Consider the following 15,566-nt stretch of genomic DNA (forward strand, 5'->3'; position numbering starts at 1 on the left):
ATAAATTAGTTAGTCTGTTCTTGAACCGTCTCTAAGTGGAACTATACAGTTATGTAGTTGTTTGAGTCTGGCTTTCTTCACCCAACATTGTGGATAAAATGTGGATCCATGTTGTGTGTTTTTATTTCATTTTTATCTTATTTTTTTTGAGACGGAGTCTTGCTCTGTCACCCAGGCTGGAGTGCAGTAGCACAATCTCGGCTCACGGCATCCTCTGCCACCCAGGTTCAAGCGATTCCCCTGCCTCAGCCTCCTGAGTAGCTGGGATTATAGGCGCATGCTACTGCGCCAGGTTAATTTTTTTGTATTTTTAGTAGAGACGGGGTTTCACCTTGTTGGCCAGGATGGTCTCAATTTCCTGACCTTGTGATCTGCCTGCCTCAGCCTCCCAAAGTGCTGGAATTACAGGCATGAGTCACCGTGCCCAGCCATGTGTTTTTCTTTTTATTGCTGTGTAGTATTTATCCTGTGAATATATTACCATGTGGTGTTTCATACCTCCTTTCATGAACATTTCATTGTTTCTAGTTTGGGGCTGTTATGAATACAGGTACCATCAACATGTCTTTGGTAGTTACTGACAAAGCATTTCTCAAAGCAGCTTACCAATTTACCGTCCTGCCAGGAAGCTTCATTTGCCCCATATTCTTGCAAATAGTTGGTTGTTTGTCGTTTTCGTTTTAGTTCTTCTGCTGCGGTGTTCTGGTACTTCCTTGTGGTTTTAATTTCCATAATGACTAATGAAGTTGAACACCTTCCCATTTGTGTGTGGGGTGTGTGTGTGTGTGTGTGTGGCCATATTGATATTCTTCTTGGTAAAGTGTCTCTTCAAGTCCATTGCCCATTAAAACAAATTGGGTCTTCTGCTTCCTTAGTTGGTTTGTAGGAGGTCTTTGAAAATATAAAGGGTACAGCTCTTTTGTGAGATGTTTGTCACCAAGTATCATTGCCTAGTTGTTTTTTGTTTTCTTTGTTTTTGTTTTTTAGACAGAGTCTTGCTCTGCCACCCAGGCTAGAGTGCAGTGGCATGATCTCAGCTCACTGCAACCTCTGCCTCCTGGGTTCAAGCTATTCTCCTGCCTCAGCCTCCCAAGTAGCTGGGATTGCAGCACCTGCCACCATGCCAAGCTAATTTTTGTATTTTTAGTAGAGATGGAGTTTCACTGTGTTGGCCAGGCTGGTCTTGAACTCCTGATCTCGTGAGCCACCTGCCTTGGCCTCCCAAACTGCTGGGATTACAAGCCTGAGCCATCACACCCAGCCCATGGCCTAGTTTTAATTCAGGGATCTGCTAAACCGCATGGGATCGCGGGTATAGAAGGGTTTGCTTTCTGAGAGGACTGCAGAGATTTCCCCCACTCACTTGCTCCAGCCTTCCCTTCTCTCATAGAACCAAACGTAGAGAATCTCTCTGTTTGTTTTCCTGCAGAGTGCAGAGTTACTGGAGGACTGAGAAGGGCTGTGCCATGGTCTCTCCTCAGTGTCGAGAGAAACTGGGTTTTCCCTGACAATGACAAACTTGTCCAGTGCGCCCCTAACAAATGCGGATTCAGCACCGAGGACAGCAATCCCGGGTGCTGACAGAACCTAGAGGCACAGAAAGGGCTGCAAAGGGGTAGAACCAAAGCTGTCTGTTCACCTCTCCCTCTGTGATCAGTGGTCAAGCCTTCCTTGCTTTCTGCTGTGGTTTCACCCCTCAGTTCAGACTGTAACAACAGAAGATCAGTAAATACATAAAATGGAGACTTGATCAAGGAGGGGAGTGGGGGGGACATGCGTGTGTGAGTTCTGGAAATCTTTTAGGACAGCCTCATCCCTCACCTGGATGCCTTGATGAGCCCCACAGTCTGCCTTCCTCACCATCCTACACTTCCTTATTCCACAACACTGGCAAAAATGACATGGCCCAGCATGCCTCCCAGAGCTGGCCTCTGTAGGATGCTTCCTGCCTGCGACGTGACTAAGAGCTATGATTCCTGGTCTTTTTGCCTCCTTGCTTCTGACCATGAATGCAGGAAGGTCGCTAGGATCCTGGATCACCCTTGGGTCCTGGAAGGGTGAAAGGCAGGAACTCCATGGTCCTTTTCCCTGAGCTACCAAAGCATTCTTCCCCTGCCCCACATTAGCATGCTCTGGGGAATGGAACTGAGAAAACTTACTCTGCATGTGGAAGAAGGAGTCTGCCAAACCCAGTGCTCCCTGGGTTCTGAGCAGTGGGGGTGGGGGTGGGACTGTGTTATAGTTGTTTTTGTTTTTTTTTTTGAGACGGAGTTTCTCTCACGTTACCCAGGCTGGAGTGCAATGGTGTGATCTCGGCTCACCGCAACCTCCGCCTCCTGGGTTCAGGCAATTCTCCTGCCTCAGCCTCCTGAGTAGCTGGGATTACAGGCACGCACCACCATGCCCAGCTAATTTTTTGTATTTTTGGTAGAGACGGGGTTTCACCATGTTGACCAGGATGGTCTCGATCTGTTGACCTCGTGATCCACCCGCCTCGGCCTCCCAAAGTGCTGGGATTACAGGCTTGAGCCACCGCACCCGGCCTGTGTTATAGTTTTGAATCAAGGCTTTGAAAGCACTTTAGGAGGCCAGGGCCGGTGGATCACTTAAGGTCAGGAGTTCAACACCAGCCTGGTCAGTATGTCAAAACCCCATCTCTACTGAAAATACAAAAATTAGCTTGGCGTGGTGGTGGATGCCGGTAATCCCAGCTACTCGGGAGGCTGAGGCAGGAGAATCACTTGAACCCAGGAGGTGGAGGTTGCAGTGAGCTGAGATCATGCCACTGCACTCCAGCCTGGGTGACAGTGAGACTTTGTCTCAAAAAAAAAGTAAGAAGGAGCAGATGAATCCACCTGGGGAAATAGATCTTTTTCAGGGGCGTAAAACTCATTCCTGCTATTATGAACTGAATTTCATCCTCCTTCAAAAATTTGTAAGTTGGAGTCGTAGCCTCCAGTACCTCAGAGTGTGATTGTATTTGGAGACAGAGTGTTTGAAGAAGTGACTAAGTTAAAATGAGGCGGATGGATCGCTTGAACCCAGGAGTTTGAAATCTACCTGAGCAACATGGTGAGACCCCATCTCCAGTTTTTTTTTTTTTTTTTTTTTTTTTAATTAGCAAGGCTGGGTGCGGTGGCTCACAGCTGTAATCCCAGCACTTTGGGAGGTCAAGGCAGGATCACTTGAGGTCAGGAGTTCAAGATCAGCCTCGCCAAAATGCTTAAACCCAGTCTCTACTTAAAAATACAAAAATTAGGCCAGGCTCGGTGGCTCATGCCTGTAATCCCAGCACTTTGGGAGGCTGAGCAGGGTGAATCACCTGAAGTCAGGAGTTCAAGACCAGCCTGGCCAACATGGTGAAACCCCAACTTAACTAAAAATACAAAAAAATTAGCTGAGTGTGGTGGTGGGCACCTGTAATCCTAGCTACTTCAGGAGGCAGAGGCAGGAGAATTGCTTGAACCGGGGAGGCAGAGGTTTCAGTGAGCTGAGATCGTGCCATTGCACTCCAGCCTGGGCAACAGAGCAAAATTCTGTCTCAAAAAAAAAAAAAAAAAAAAAAAAAGCCAGGCATGGTGGTAGGTTCCTGTAATCTCAGCTACTCAGAAGGCTGAGGCAGGAGAATTGCTTGAATTTGGGAGGTGGAAGTTGCAGTGAGCCAAGATTGCACCATAGCACTCCAGCCTGGGCAGCAGAGCAAGAGTATGTCTCAAAAAAAAAAAAAAAAAGAAAAGCCAGACATGGAGGTATGCCACTGTAGTCCCAGCTACTCAGGAGGTTGGGGTGGGAGGATCACTTGAGCCCAGGAGGCCGAGGCTGCAGTGAGCTGTGTTCATGCTACTGCACTCTAGCCACTAGGGTGGGCCACAATCCAACCTGACTCGTGTCCTTATCAGAACAAGAGATTAGGACACATATACATGGAGAACAGGGGAGAAGACGGGCATCTGCAAGCCCAGGAGAGAAGCCTCGGGAGGAACCAACCCTGCCCACATCTTCATCTTGGACCCCCAGCCTCCAGAGTGGTGAGAAAACAAACCTTTGTTGTTTGGGTCACCTGGTCTATGCTATTTGTTGTAGTAGCCCCAGCAAACAAATATACCAGTTTTTTTGGAAAACCCCACAGAGCCCAGATTTCTGGATTCTGAACAACTGGGGGATGGAATTTTCTCATAGTTTAATTTTTTTTTTTGAGACAGAATCTTGCTCTGTCACCAAGGCTGGAGTGCAGTGGCACGATCTAGGCTCACTGCAACCTCTACCTTCCAGATTCAAGTGATTCTCCTGCCTCAGCCTCTCAAGTAGCTGGGATTACAGGCGCGTGCCTCCATACCTGGCTAATTTTTGTGTTTTTAGTAGAGACAAGGTTTCACAATGTTGGCCAGGCTAGCCTCGAACCCCCGACCTCAAGTGATCCACCAACCTCAGCCTCCCAGTGCTGCGATTACAGGTGTGAGTTACTGCGCCCGGCCCATAGTTATTTTCTCAAGACTCAAAAAAGCTGTCGATGATCCCATCTGGAGGAAATGTTTTTTTCCATGGGGCGCTGAGGACATCCTGCCTTCCCCATCCCCCACGGTCACTTTTCTGTTTATTCCCACCACGAGTGCTGCTCTGGGGTGCAGGGCGCTTTGGCCCTGGGTTGGCAAGATTCGCGAAAGACGCGTGTTGTACTCTCTCCTGAGTCTGTGCCTTTTGGGGTTGGTGGGGCTTCCCCCCCCCGCCCCCCCCCCCCCACCAGCACTTCCAGAACCGCGTCAGCACCAAGGACAGAGCCGGGGAGCCTTGGCCGCAGGGACGGAGCCCCAGACGGGGCTGAGAAAAAGAGGCAGGGTCGTCTTGCCCCGGAGCCTGCGGCCGCCACACCCTTGTTCCAGTTTCAGCCTTTAACCCCCCACACAGACACCCAGTGAGCGCTATGTGCCACACGCAGGACTGAGAGGTGAAGGGTGGGAGGCCATGTGTGTCAGCGCAGGGCCCGTGGAGGTGTTGATTCAGAGGCAGTAGCCCCAGTCAGGTCCTGACTGGCCCCACCCAAGACCTCACTCTGCGACCTCAGGGCGCTGTCCAGTCTCTTCCTATTCACTTGTGTGCGTGACATCCCCCACAATACAAGTGAAAATCACCACTCCCCGCTTGCCTGGTGTTGACAGCCCACCCCCAGGAGGCTCCCTTCCCTGACTCCTCATTTCTTGCCTCATTGTGATGAGGGAGCTAGAGAAGAACCCCAGCTCTCCTGCAAGATGATGAGTCAGACCTCTGTCACTTCCTGGATCTTTCAATCCTGGCTCCCTGCAAGGCCAGGAATAGGAAAAATACGGGCTGGATTTAGTGGAAACGGGCAACACAGGACACAGGGTGAGGACCGTGCAAGCTGGAAAACCCGGGTGGGGATATGGACTGGTTCACCTGCAGTGAGATCACAGATCTAATCGTGGCCAGGAGTGGTGGCTCACGCCTGTAATCCCAGCACTTTGGGAGGCCAAAGCAGGTGAATCACATGAGGTCAGGAGTTTGAGACCAGCTAGCCAACGTGGTGAAACCCTGTCTCTACTGAAAATGCAAAAATTACCAAGGCATGGTGGTGAACACCTGTAGTCCCAGCTACTTGGGAGGCCAAAGCAGGAGAATCGCTTGAACCAGGGAGGCGGAGGTTGCAGGAGGGCAGAGGTTGCAGTGAGGTGAGATCACACCACTGCACTCCAGCCTGGGTGACAGAATGAGGCTCCATCTCAAAGAAAAAAATATCTAATCTTGGATTAGTCCAGGGAAAGTGGGAGTGGAGTAAGCTTACATGAAAACACAGACCAGATTCCCGAGTGTGGACTTGGATCATGTGACACACGTGATCACATTCAGATTAAGGGATATCTCCTGAGGTTCCATCAGTGTCTGCGTGTGGAGTTGGCCTGATGTCCCCTGAGATGAATAGACTTGTCTTTACCCTGAAGAAGCTTCTTACACTCTGATAAAAGAAAGGAAAAGCAGGCACAGCCACAGATAATGTTATGAGTATTACAGTAAGAGATTTGTTTAGTTTGGCTCCAAACATAGGAGGGGATAGCCAGCTGTATCTGGGGTCAACCAGAAATGGACAGAGAAGTAGGCCCTGGCTGGTGGAGAAAGACTTTACCAGGCCGGGCACGGTGGCTCAAGCCTGTAATCCCAGCACTGTGGGAGGCCGAGGCGGGTGGATCACGAGGTCAAGAGATCGAGACCATCCTGGTCAACATTGTGAAACCCCGTCTCTACTAAAAATACAAAAAATTAGCTGGGCATGGTGGCACGTGCCTGTAATCCTAGCTACTCAGGAGGTTGAGGCAGGAGAATTGCCTGAGCCCAGGAGGCGGAGGTTGCGGTGAGCCGAGATCGCGCCATTGCACTCCAGCCTAGGTAACAAGAGCGAAACTCCGTCTCAAAAAAAAAAGACTTTACCAGGCAGAAGAAATAGCATGTGCAAAGGCCCTGGGGTTTGAATCAGCCTGGAGTGTTAAGAAAAACACGTACAGACGTCTGTGTAGCTGGAGTAAAGATAGGAGAAGAGGCTGGTGAGGTGGGCAGAGAGCAGATCAGACAGAACTCCAATGTCAAGGTAAAGACGTTGTTCATTCATTCATTCAACTAATCTTACTAACAAATGAATAAGCACCTATAAGTGTCCATTCCAGCGAGGATGAATGGCTACCCAGGAGTGAGGGGGAACAGTGTGATGTCTTATGGGTTGATAAGATGACTGAGGTCCCAGACAGCCTAAAGAGGATCAAAGTGTGCTTCCATCCCTGTTGGATTAAAGAAAACCCTTCTTTCAGGCTAACTTCTATAGGCAAAAAGCCTTTTCCAGTTCGTTAATTGAATATCAAGTGCTGGGGGGTGTGTTGATTTGATGAAGACCAGCCGTCCCTGAAGGTATTACCTGATTAACATTTATTTATTTATTTATTTATTTTTTGAGACGGAGTTCCAGGCTGGAGTGCAATGGCGCGATCTCGGCTCACCGCAACCTCCACCTCCTGGGTTCAGGCAATTCTCCTGCCTCAGCCTCCTGAGTAGCTGGGATTACAGGCACACACCACCATGCCCAGCTAATTTTTTGTATTTTTAGTAGAGACGGGGTTTCACCATGTTGACCAGGATGGTCTCGATCTCTTGACCTCGTGATCCACCCGCCTCGGCCTCCCAAAGTGCTGGGATTACAGGCTTGAGCCATCGCGCCCGGCCTGATTAACATTTCTTATCTCTGTCTTCCAAGATCTGTCAGCTCCTGCATGGATTCATCATGTGAATCAAAGGACGGTGTTACAGGAATCACCCTCCCATGCTCCCCGTGTCTTCTAAGGCTTGATGCTGGCTCTACTCTGTTATTCCCTGGGTTGACTATTTGGGAAGGATGGTACTATGGTGTGGATGTGTGTCCCCACCAAATCTCATGTTGAAATGTAATCCACAGTGCTGGAGGTGGAACTTGGTGGGAGGTGTTTGGATGATGGAAGTGGACCACTCCTGAATGGTTTAGTACCGTTCCCATGATGATGAGTGAGCTCACAAGAGAGCTGGTTATTTAAAAGTGTGTGGCAAAGCCAGGCACGGTGGCTCACGCCTGTAATCCCAGCACTTTGGGAGGCCAAAGCGGGTGGATCACCTGAGGTCAGGAGTCTGAGACAAGCCTGGCCAACATGGTGAAATCCCATCTCTACTAAAAATACAAAAATTATCTGCAAGTTGAACCCAGGAGGTGGAGGTTGCAGTGAGCCAAGATGGTACCACTGCACTCCAGTCGGGGTGACAGAGGGAGACTCCATTAAAATAATAATAATAATAATAATAATAGAATAAAAAATGAAAGTGTGTGGCACCTCCCATCCTCTTCCTCTTGCTCCTCTTGCTTTTGGCATGTTATGTGCCTGCTCCCTCTTCACCTTCTACCGTGAGTAAAACAGCTCCCTGAGGCCTCCCCAGAAGCTGAGAAGACACGAGCACCACCTGCTGAACTGAGAGCCAATGACATCTCTTTTCCTTATAAATTACCCAGTCTTAGCTGGGTGCGGTGGCTCACGCCTGTAATCCCAGCACTTTGGGAGGCTGATGTGGGCAGATCACAAGGTCAGGAGTTCGAGACCAGCCTGGCCAATATGGTGAAACCCCATCTCTACTAAAATACAAAATTTTTGTAAAAGTACAAGCCAGCTGTGGTGGTGCCCGCCTGTAGTCTCAGCTACTTGGGAGGCCGAGGCAGAAGAATCACTTGAACCCGGGAGGCGGAAGTTGCAGTGAGCCAAGATCGTGCCATTGCAGTCCAGCCTGGGCAACAGAGGGAGGCTCTGTCTCAAAAATAAATAAATAAATAACCCAGTCTCAGGCATTTCTTTACAGCAATGAAAGGATGGTCTAATACAGATGGGGGAATTACTAGGGGTTTCCATTTCTTCTTCCCACCATCAAAGTTTTCATACTACAGATCAGAGAAGCCAAAGCATTGTGTCTGCCATTTTATAAGTATGTCGATTTCAACTACACTCTCAAGTCCTGAGAAAGGAGCCTCACAGGGTCTTTAAAGTCCCCTTGACCCACTGTATGTTGGTCTTTAGGTGAATCCTCCATTTGTCACCTGACACCCCCAAGCACACCAGTCAGACCATGATTCACAGTGACCTTTGTGTGCCTATTGATCAGGGTTGATTCAGAGTCAGAGTCCAGTAATCCTTTCTCTAATCCCCAGTGACCATGGACATTGGCCTTTAGGAAAAACGCGAAGGAAGGTTTAAAATATATACTTTGACTAGCATCAGTGAGTCCTCCCTGAAGGAAAAGCATCCCCTACATGGAAGGGGTTCCAACACTGAGAACTGGCTCAGGGCTAGTAACAGGTGTGAGGCTTTCTGGGTGGATGTGCTGGTGCCTCATCCAGATCTCTGCAGGTACAGAACACTCATTTCTAGGCAATGTTGCTGCTTGCAGATGCCACATTCTCAAGAGACTTGCTCTTGGCCGGGTGCCGTGGCTCACACCTGTAATCCCAGTACTTTGGGAGGCCGAGGCGGGCAGACTGCATGAGATCAGGAGTTCTAGACCAGCCTGGCCAACATGGTGAAACCCTATCTCTACTAAAAATACAAAACCTAGCTGGGTGTGGTGTGGTGGTGCGTGCCTGTAATCCCAGCTACACAGGAGGCTGAGGCAGCAGAATTACTTTAACACGGGAGGTGGAGGTTGTAGTGAGCCAAGATGGTGCCACTGCACTCCAGCCTGGGTAACAGCAGAGTGAGAGCGAGACTTCATCTAAAAAAAAAAACTAGAGACTTGCTCTTGACCTGAGAGGAACATGTTTTACTAGCTAGGAAGGTCATAAAACTTTCACCCCTGGAAAAGCCCATAAAGATTAGAGGTTAAAAATTCAAATCTTGTCTTTGTGATGGGGTCCCTCTGAAGTCATAGCCTCACCTGGCTCCTTACTCTTCCCCATACTGCTTTCGTCACTCCCTTTGTTCTGAAAGCAAACTCTCAAACAGTTCATGAGCATCTGAATCCTCGTCTCAGGCTCTGCTTCTGGGAAACCCGAGCCAAGGCCCTATGCTGCCCCACTGTGGTGACTCAAGTCTGGTTCTTGCTCACCAGACCTAGAGATGGTATCATTCCAGAGACCAAGTATCACTGTCTTGGTGCTTCTCATCACACTTTAAGAGGAATTGCAAAAAACTCAAGTTGTGAGGGTTGTGCTAACTGGGGCTCTCATTAGTGATCCCTTGGGAATTTCTGTTAGTTGTTTTTTGAGACGGAGTCTTGCTCTATCGCAAGGCTGGAGTGCAGTGGCACAATTTTGGCTCACTGCAACCTCCGCCTCCTGGGTTTAATCAATTCCCGTGCCTCAGCCTCCCAAGTAGCTGAGACTACAGGCCCGTGCCACCACGCCCAGCTAGTGTTTTGTATTTTAGTAGAGACGGGGTTTCATCGTGTTAGCTAGGATGGTCTCAATCTCCTGACCTCATGCTCTACCCACCTCAGCCTCCCAAAGTGCTGGGATTACAGGCATGAGCCACCACGCCTGGCCTGTTGTTATTTTTAAAACAGAGTCTTGCTGTCGCCCAGGCTGAAGTGCAATGGCGCGATCTGGACTCACTGCAACCTCCACCTCCCAGATTCAAGTGATTCTCCCCGCTTCAGCCTCCCAAGTAGCCGGGATCATAGGTGCCCACCACCACACCTTGCTAATTTTTGTATTTTTAGTAGAGAGGGAGTTTCACCATGTTGGCCAGACTGGTCTCGAACTCCTGGCCTCAGGTGATCCTTTCGCCTTGGCCTCCCAAAGTGCTGGGATTACAGGCATAAGCCCCTGTGCCCAGCCTGGAAATTTCTGTCCTTAAGGGGAAAAGAGGAGCATGGCTGAGTCTCTCATGAGGTCGCTGCTAAGATGTTGGCTGAGGCTGCTTTCATATGAAGGCTGGACTGGAGTTGGAGGCCCATGTCCAAGATCCTACAGGTTTTGTTTCTAGTGTGCCTTCCCCATACACAGGCAGCCTGCTCCATGAGGAATTTGGAAGCCAGGAATTGTGGGCTGCTTTGTGGAGTGGTTGATTTTGTTGTTGTTGTTTCTTATTTTTTGAGCTGGAGTCTTGCTCTGTCTCCCAGGCTGGAGTGCAGTGGTGCAATCTCGGCTCACTGCAGCCTCTGCCTCCCGGGTTCAAGCGATTCTCCTGCCTCAGCCTCCTGAGTAGCTGGGATTACAACCATGTGCCATCATGCCCAGCTAATTTTTGTATTTTTAGTAAAAATGGGGTTTCACAATGTTGGCCAGGCTGGTCTCGAACTCCTGACCTCAGGTGATCCACCTGCCTTGGCCTCCCAAAGTGCTGGGATTACAGGCGTGAGCCACCGTGCCCAGCTGGGAAGTTGGGTTTTGAAGACAAGGCAAGTAGAGTGTGATGGGATGGTGGGTGTGGGGTCAGCGAAAGGTTTTGTTTTTGTTTTAGACAGGGAGGTGAGTGTGTTTACAAATTAGGGATCTAGATAGGAGGGAAGAGAAAGAGAGAGGGAAGGGAGAGAGTGTGAGGGAAAGAGAGAGAGAGAGACGTCAAAAGTATAGGGGAGACAGCTGGGTGCAGTGGCTCATGCCTGTAATCCCGGGACTTTGGGAGGCCAAGGCAGGAGGATCACTTGAGCCTAGGAGTTTGAGAGCAGCCTGGCCAACATAGCAAGACCCCATCTTGATTAAAAAATGTTTTTGGCTGGGCATAATCCCAGCACTTTGGGAGGCCGAGGCAGGTGGATTACAAGGTCAGGAGTTCGAGACCAGCCTGGTCAAAGTGATGAAACCCTGTCTCTACTAAAAATACAAAAATTAGCTGGATGTGGTCGCAGGCCCCTGTAGTCCCAGCTACTTGGTAGGCTGAGGCAGGAGAATTGCCTGAACCTGGGAGGCAGAGGCTGCAGTGAGCCGAGATTGCGCCACTGTACTCCAGCCTGGAGACAGAGCCAGACTCTGTCTCAAAAAAAAAGATTAAGATATAGGAGAGAAACAGAGAAAGGTTAGAACAGAAACTCAAGCAATTGGTACCAATGATATCCGGTGTCCACTGAAAGGGAATTTCTCATGACCAAACCCCTACTTATACAGATGGTGAAACCGATACTCTCAGAGACAGAGAAACAGAGAAACTGACTTCTCAAGAGCAGTGGTGTGAAAACGTATTTATTTATCTATTTATTTAGAGACAGAGTCTCCCTGTGGCACTCAGGCTGGAGTGCATGGTGCAGCCACAGCTCACTACAGCCTCCACCTCCTGGGCTCAAGCAATCCTGCCTCCTCAGCCTCCTGAGGAGCTGGGACCGAGGTGTGCACCACCATGCCTGGCTAATTTACTTTTTGTAGAGATGGGATCCTCCTATATTACCCAGGCTTCTCTTAAACTCCTGGGCTCAAGGGATCCTCTTACCTCAGCCTTGCAAAGTGCTGGGATTACAGGTATGAGTAACTGTGCCTAGCTGTTTTGTTTTCTGGGACAGGGCCTCACGCTGTCACCCAGCCTGGAGTGCAGTGGCACAATCACAGCTTTCTGCAACCTCAACCTCCCAGGCTCAAGTGATTCTCCCACCTCAGTCTCCTGGGTAGCTGGGACTGCAGGTGTGTACCACCACACCTGGCTAATTCTCTTTCCTTTCTTTTTCTTTTTCTTTTCTTCTTTCTTCTTCCTTCTTCCTTCTTCCCTCCTCCTCCTCCTCCTCTTCCTTCTTCTTTCTTCTTCTTCTTCTTCCCCTCTCTCTTTCTCTCTCTCTCTTTCTTTTGTAAAGATGGGTTTTGCTATGTTGCCTAAGCTGGCCTCAAACTCCTTGCTCAAGTGATCCTCATACTTCAGCCTCCTGAGTAATTGGGCACATGCCACCATACCCGGCTACGCTTTGTATTCTTAACTTCCATACTATACATGAGATTAAGGCAACCCATTTATGCACATAATTAGTAAGTCAACAAAAACACCTTGAAAAATCCTGGGTGTCAGCTGCCTTCTGAGCACAGGTGACCTAGGGATGAACTAAAAATAAACACGACTAAGATTTATCAAGTGTTTACAGCGGGCCAGGCACTGTTCCAAGATCTTCCACATAGTAACTAATTTATTTCTCTTAAAATATTTACAAGGGGCTGTGCCCATTCTTTAGAGAGGAGGAATCTGAGTCACTGTGAACTGAAATCACTTGTTCAGGGTCACACGTAGAGATGCAGATTAGAGAGTCTGGTGTTTAGAAGGGTCCTGAGCAGGCTAGAAAAGCCCCCGGGCCCAGCGTGGGTCATTTCCAAGCCGAATCCTAATGGAGGAGTAGCTAGGAGACTGTTGGGGGAAAGTAGGCCGGTGTGCCTGGTAGGGGAGACACCCTAGGCAAAGGCCAGGAGGTGGGAACCTGCTGGACTCACTTTGTGAGAGCTGCAAGGGCTTGTGGGAGATGGAGAGGGGAAAGGCCCGAATGGAAGAGCGTGCCCCAGGGACGAGGGGTGTGAGTTCTAGGCCCCAGGCTGATGTGATGTGTGATCACCCACCAGGGAGGCAAGGGAGTCAGCCGGCCTTTCTTTCAGCAGCCCCAGCACTCATTATCTGTCCCACATCCCGCGTCTGTGCAGCGGTGGGGCACAGCACCCAGTACCTTGGGTACAGAGGAGGTTTCAGGGGACAAAGTGGAGTGGGCTGGGGGCCGATGATGCCATGTGGGGCTGAAGAGAGGATCAGAGGTGTCTCCAGGGTCAGAGCTAGAGGCAGCGGTGAGGGAGGAAGGTGAGGGCTGGCTGGGCAGGGCTGGGAGCTGGGTTCCACTTCCTCCTCCTCCCCTTCCCGCCCTGGCCTCTCTGGCTTCACCAATGAGCTGGGAAAGGGGAAATTCTTGAGTGTAAAGTCCAGCAGGTGGAAGGACCAGGCCTGGGACTCCTGGGTCCCCGGCAGTGTCTGGAGGCATGACTGGGGCTGGTGGGGGCCTCGGGGCCTGGCGGAGCCTGGTGCTGCTGGTAAGTGCTCCCTGCCCAGAGCGGGCTCCTGCCGGGTCTGAGGGAGAAGGAACTGGGTCCCTGCACCCCTGTTATGAGGAATTAGGTGCTGAAGATCCCTTAGAGAAGGAAGAGGGCTTCAGGCTTGATAGAGACCATAGGAGAGTCTTCCACCTGGGGCTCTCAGATACTGCCGTGTCTGCTGCTAGGGGACACACGGCTGTGTTCAAAATGAGTGACAGACAGGGAGCAGCCCCACCTCCCTCAGACCCAAAAGTCCAAACCCCAGTTCCTCCTCCCTCAGACTAGGAGTCAAGATCCCCAGCCCCTGTTCCTTCAGACTAGGAGTCCAGGCCTCCAGCCCCTCCTCCTTCAGACCCAGGAGTCCAGACCTCAGCCCCTCCTCCCTCAGACCCAGGAGTCCAGACCCCCAGCCCATCCTCCCTCAGACCTAGGAGTCCAGACCCCAGCCCCTCCTCCCTCAGAACTAGGAGCCCAGACCCCAGCCCGTCCTCCCTCAGACCCAGGAGCCCAGACCCCAGCCCCTCCTCCCTCAGACCCAGGAGTCCAGACCCCAGCCCCTCTCCCCTCAGACCCAGGAGTCCAGACCCCAGCCCCACCCCCCTCAGACCCAGGAGACCAGACCCCAGCCCCTCCTCCCTCAGGCCAAGGCTCCTGGTCCCTAGCCTTGGTTTTTTCCTCTCTTCCCAGTCTGTTCATTGCTCTCGGCCCTCAGTTTTCCAAGACCGTATATTTCGGGAAATGAAGTCATTAATTTTATCTCTCGGCCTTATTGGGTGGAGCCAAGCCCAGCTCCCTGAGCTCCGCCCCTGCCATGCCCCCCTTCTCTCTTCAACCCAGGAAAGACGGTTGGGGTGACCTTTGTGACAGCCAAGCCTAACGTGGGCCCCTCCCTCCCGTGCAAGGGTGACTCACTCCCAGGGCGGGGGACCAGCTGCCCCTCTGAGCCCCACCTCACTGGGCGGGGGAATGGCTCAGAGGCTGACTCCGTTTTCTCTGGTCTCCCTCCAGGGCCTGTGCAGCTGGACAGGGGCCAGTGTGGCCGGTGAGTGACCCCTGCCTGAACTCACTGCCCACCCGAAGAGGTGGGACCCCAACTCTCTTGAGCCTCTGGGGAGTCCCGGTGGTCCATGGTCGGGGCTTTTGAGCGCTGTTGTTTCTGCACTTGGGGCAAGAGCTCTGGGGGTGGGGAGGGGTGGCATTGACCTGCTCCCCTTTGCGCTGGACTCTCCTTCCCAATTCTCAGCCCTTGACCCAGTGAGGAACCTGAGAGCGGAGAATCAGACCAACAGCTCCATCACCCTGAGCTGGGAGGCCCCCGAGGGTCTCGACCCGAAGAACTCCACCTACTGGGTTCAGTGGAGTCGAGATGGTGGCAGCAGGGAGACTCGAAACACAACAGACACCAGAGTCACTGTGGACGGACTCGAACCCGGGTCTTCGTACGCATTTTTTGTGTGGATAGAAAAAGATGGAGAGCAAAGCACCAGGGTGAATCTCAGTACCTCCACAGGTGAGGGGCAGCCATGGTTTTCATCTTTATCATTATTATTTTGAGACAGAGTTTCACTCTTGTTGCCCAGGCTGGAGTAAAATGGCGCAATCTCGGCTCACCACAACCTCCGCCTCCCAGGTTCAAGCAGTTCTCCTGCCTCAGCCTCCCCAGTAGCTGGGATTACAGGCATGCACCACCACAGCCAGCTATTTTTGCATTTTTAGTAGAGATGAGATTTTTCCATGTTGGTCAGGTTGGTCTCAAACTCCTGCCCTCAGGTGATGTGCCAACCTCAGCTTCCCAAAGTGCTAGGATTACAGGTGTGAGCCACTGTGCCCAGTTTAATCTTCATTATTATTATTATTATTATTATGACATGGAGTCTTGCTCTGTCATTCAGGCTGGAGGGCAATGGCCAGATCTCAGCTCACTTCAACTTCCACCTCCTGAGTTCAGGTGATTCTCAGGCCCAGCCTCCCGAATAGCTGCGATTACAGGCGCACCTCCCCACACACACACCTGGCTAATTTTTGTATTTTTAGTAGAGATAGGGTTTCACCATGTTGCTCAGGCTGGTCTCGA

At 50.8% G+C, this 15,566-nt stretch overlaps 1 protein-coding gene across 1 annotated transcript in view; it reads left to right on the top strand.

Moving 5' to 3' along the window:
* Positions 1 to 12,383: 12,383 nt before the first annotated feature.
* The window catches only part of PTPRH (protein tyrosine phosphatase receptor type H), a 34,011-nt gene continuing 30,828 nt past the window's right edge, over positions 12,384 to 15,566 (top strand). The window contains exons 1-3 of the mRNA XM_032263306.1: positions 12,384 to 13,489; positions 14,501 to 14,534; positions 14,736 to 15,040. Of these exons, the coding sequence (XP_032119197.1) occupies positions 13,439 to 13,489; positions 14,501 to 14,534; positions 14,736 to 15,040 (390 nt within the window). The 5' untranslated portion in view covers positions 12,384 to 13,438. The remainder of the gene's footprint in view (positions 13,490 to 14,500; positions 14,535 to 14,735; positions 15,041 to 15,566) is intronic.

This window comes from Sapajus apella, unplaced genomic scaffold, assembly GCF_009761245.1.
Source record: "Sapajus apella isolate SASKATOON/1434 unplaced genomic scaffold, GSC_monkey_1.0 scaffold135, whole genome shotgun sequence".
NCBI lineage: Eukaryota > Metazoa > Chordata > Mammalia > Primates > Cebidae > Sapajus > Sapajus apella.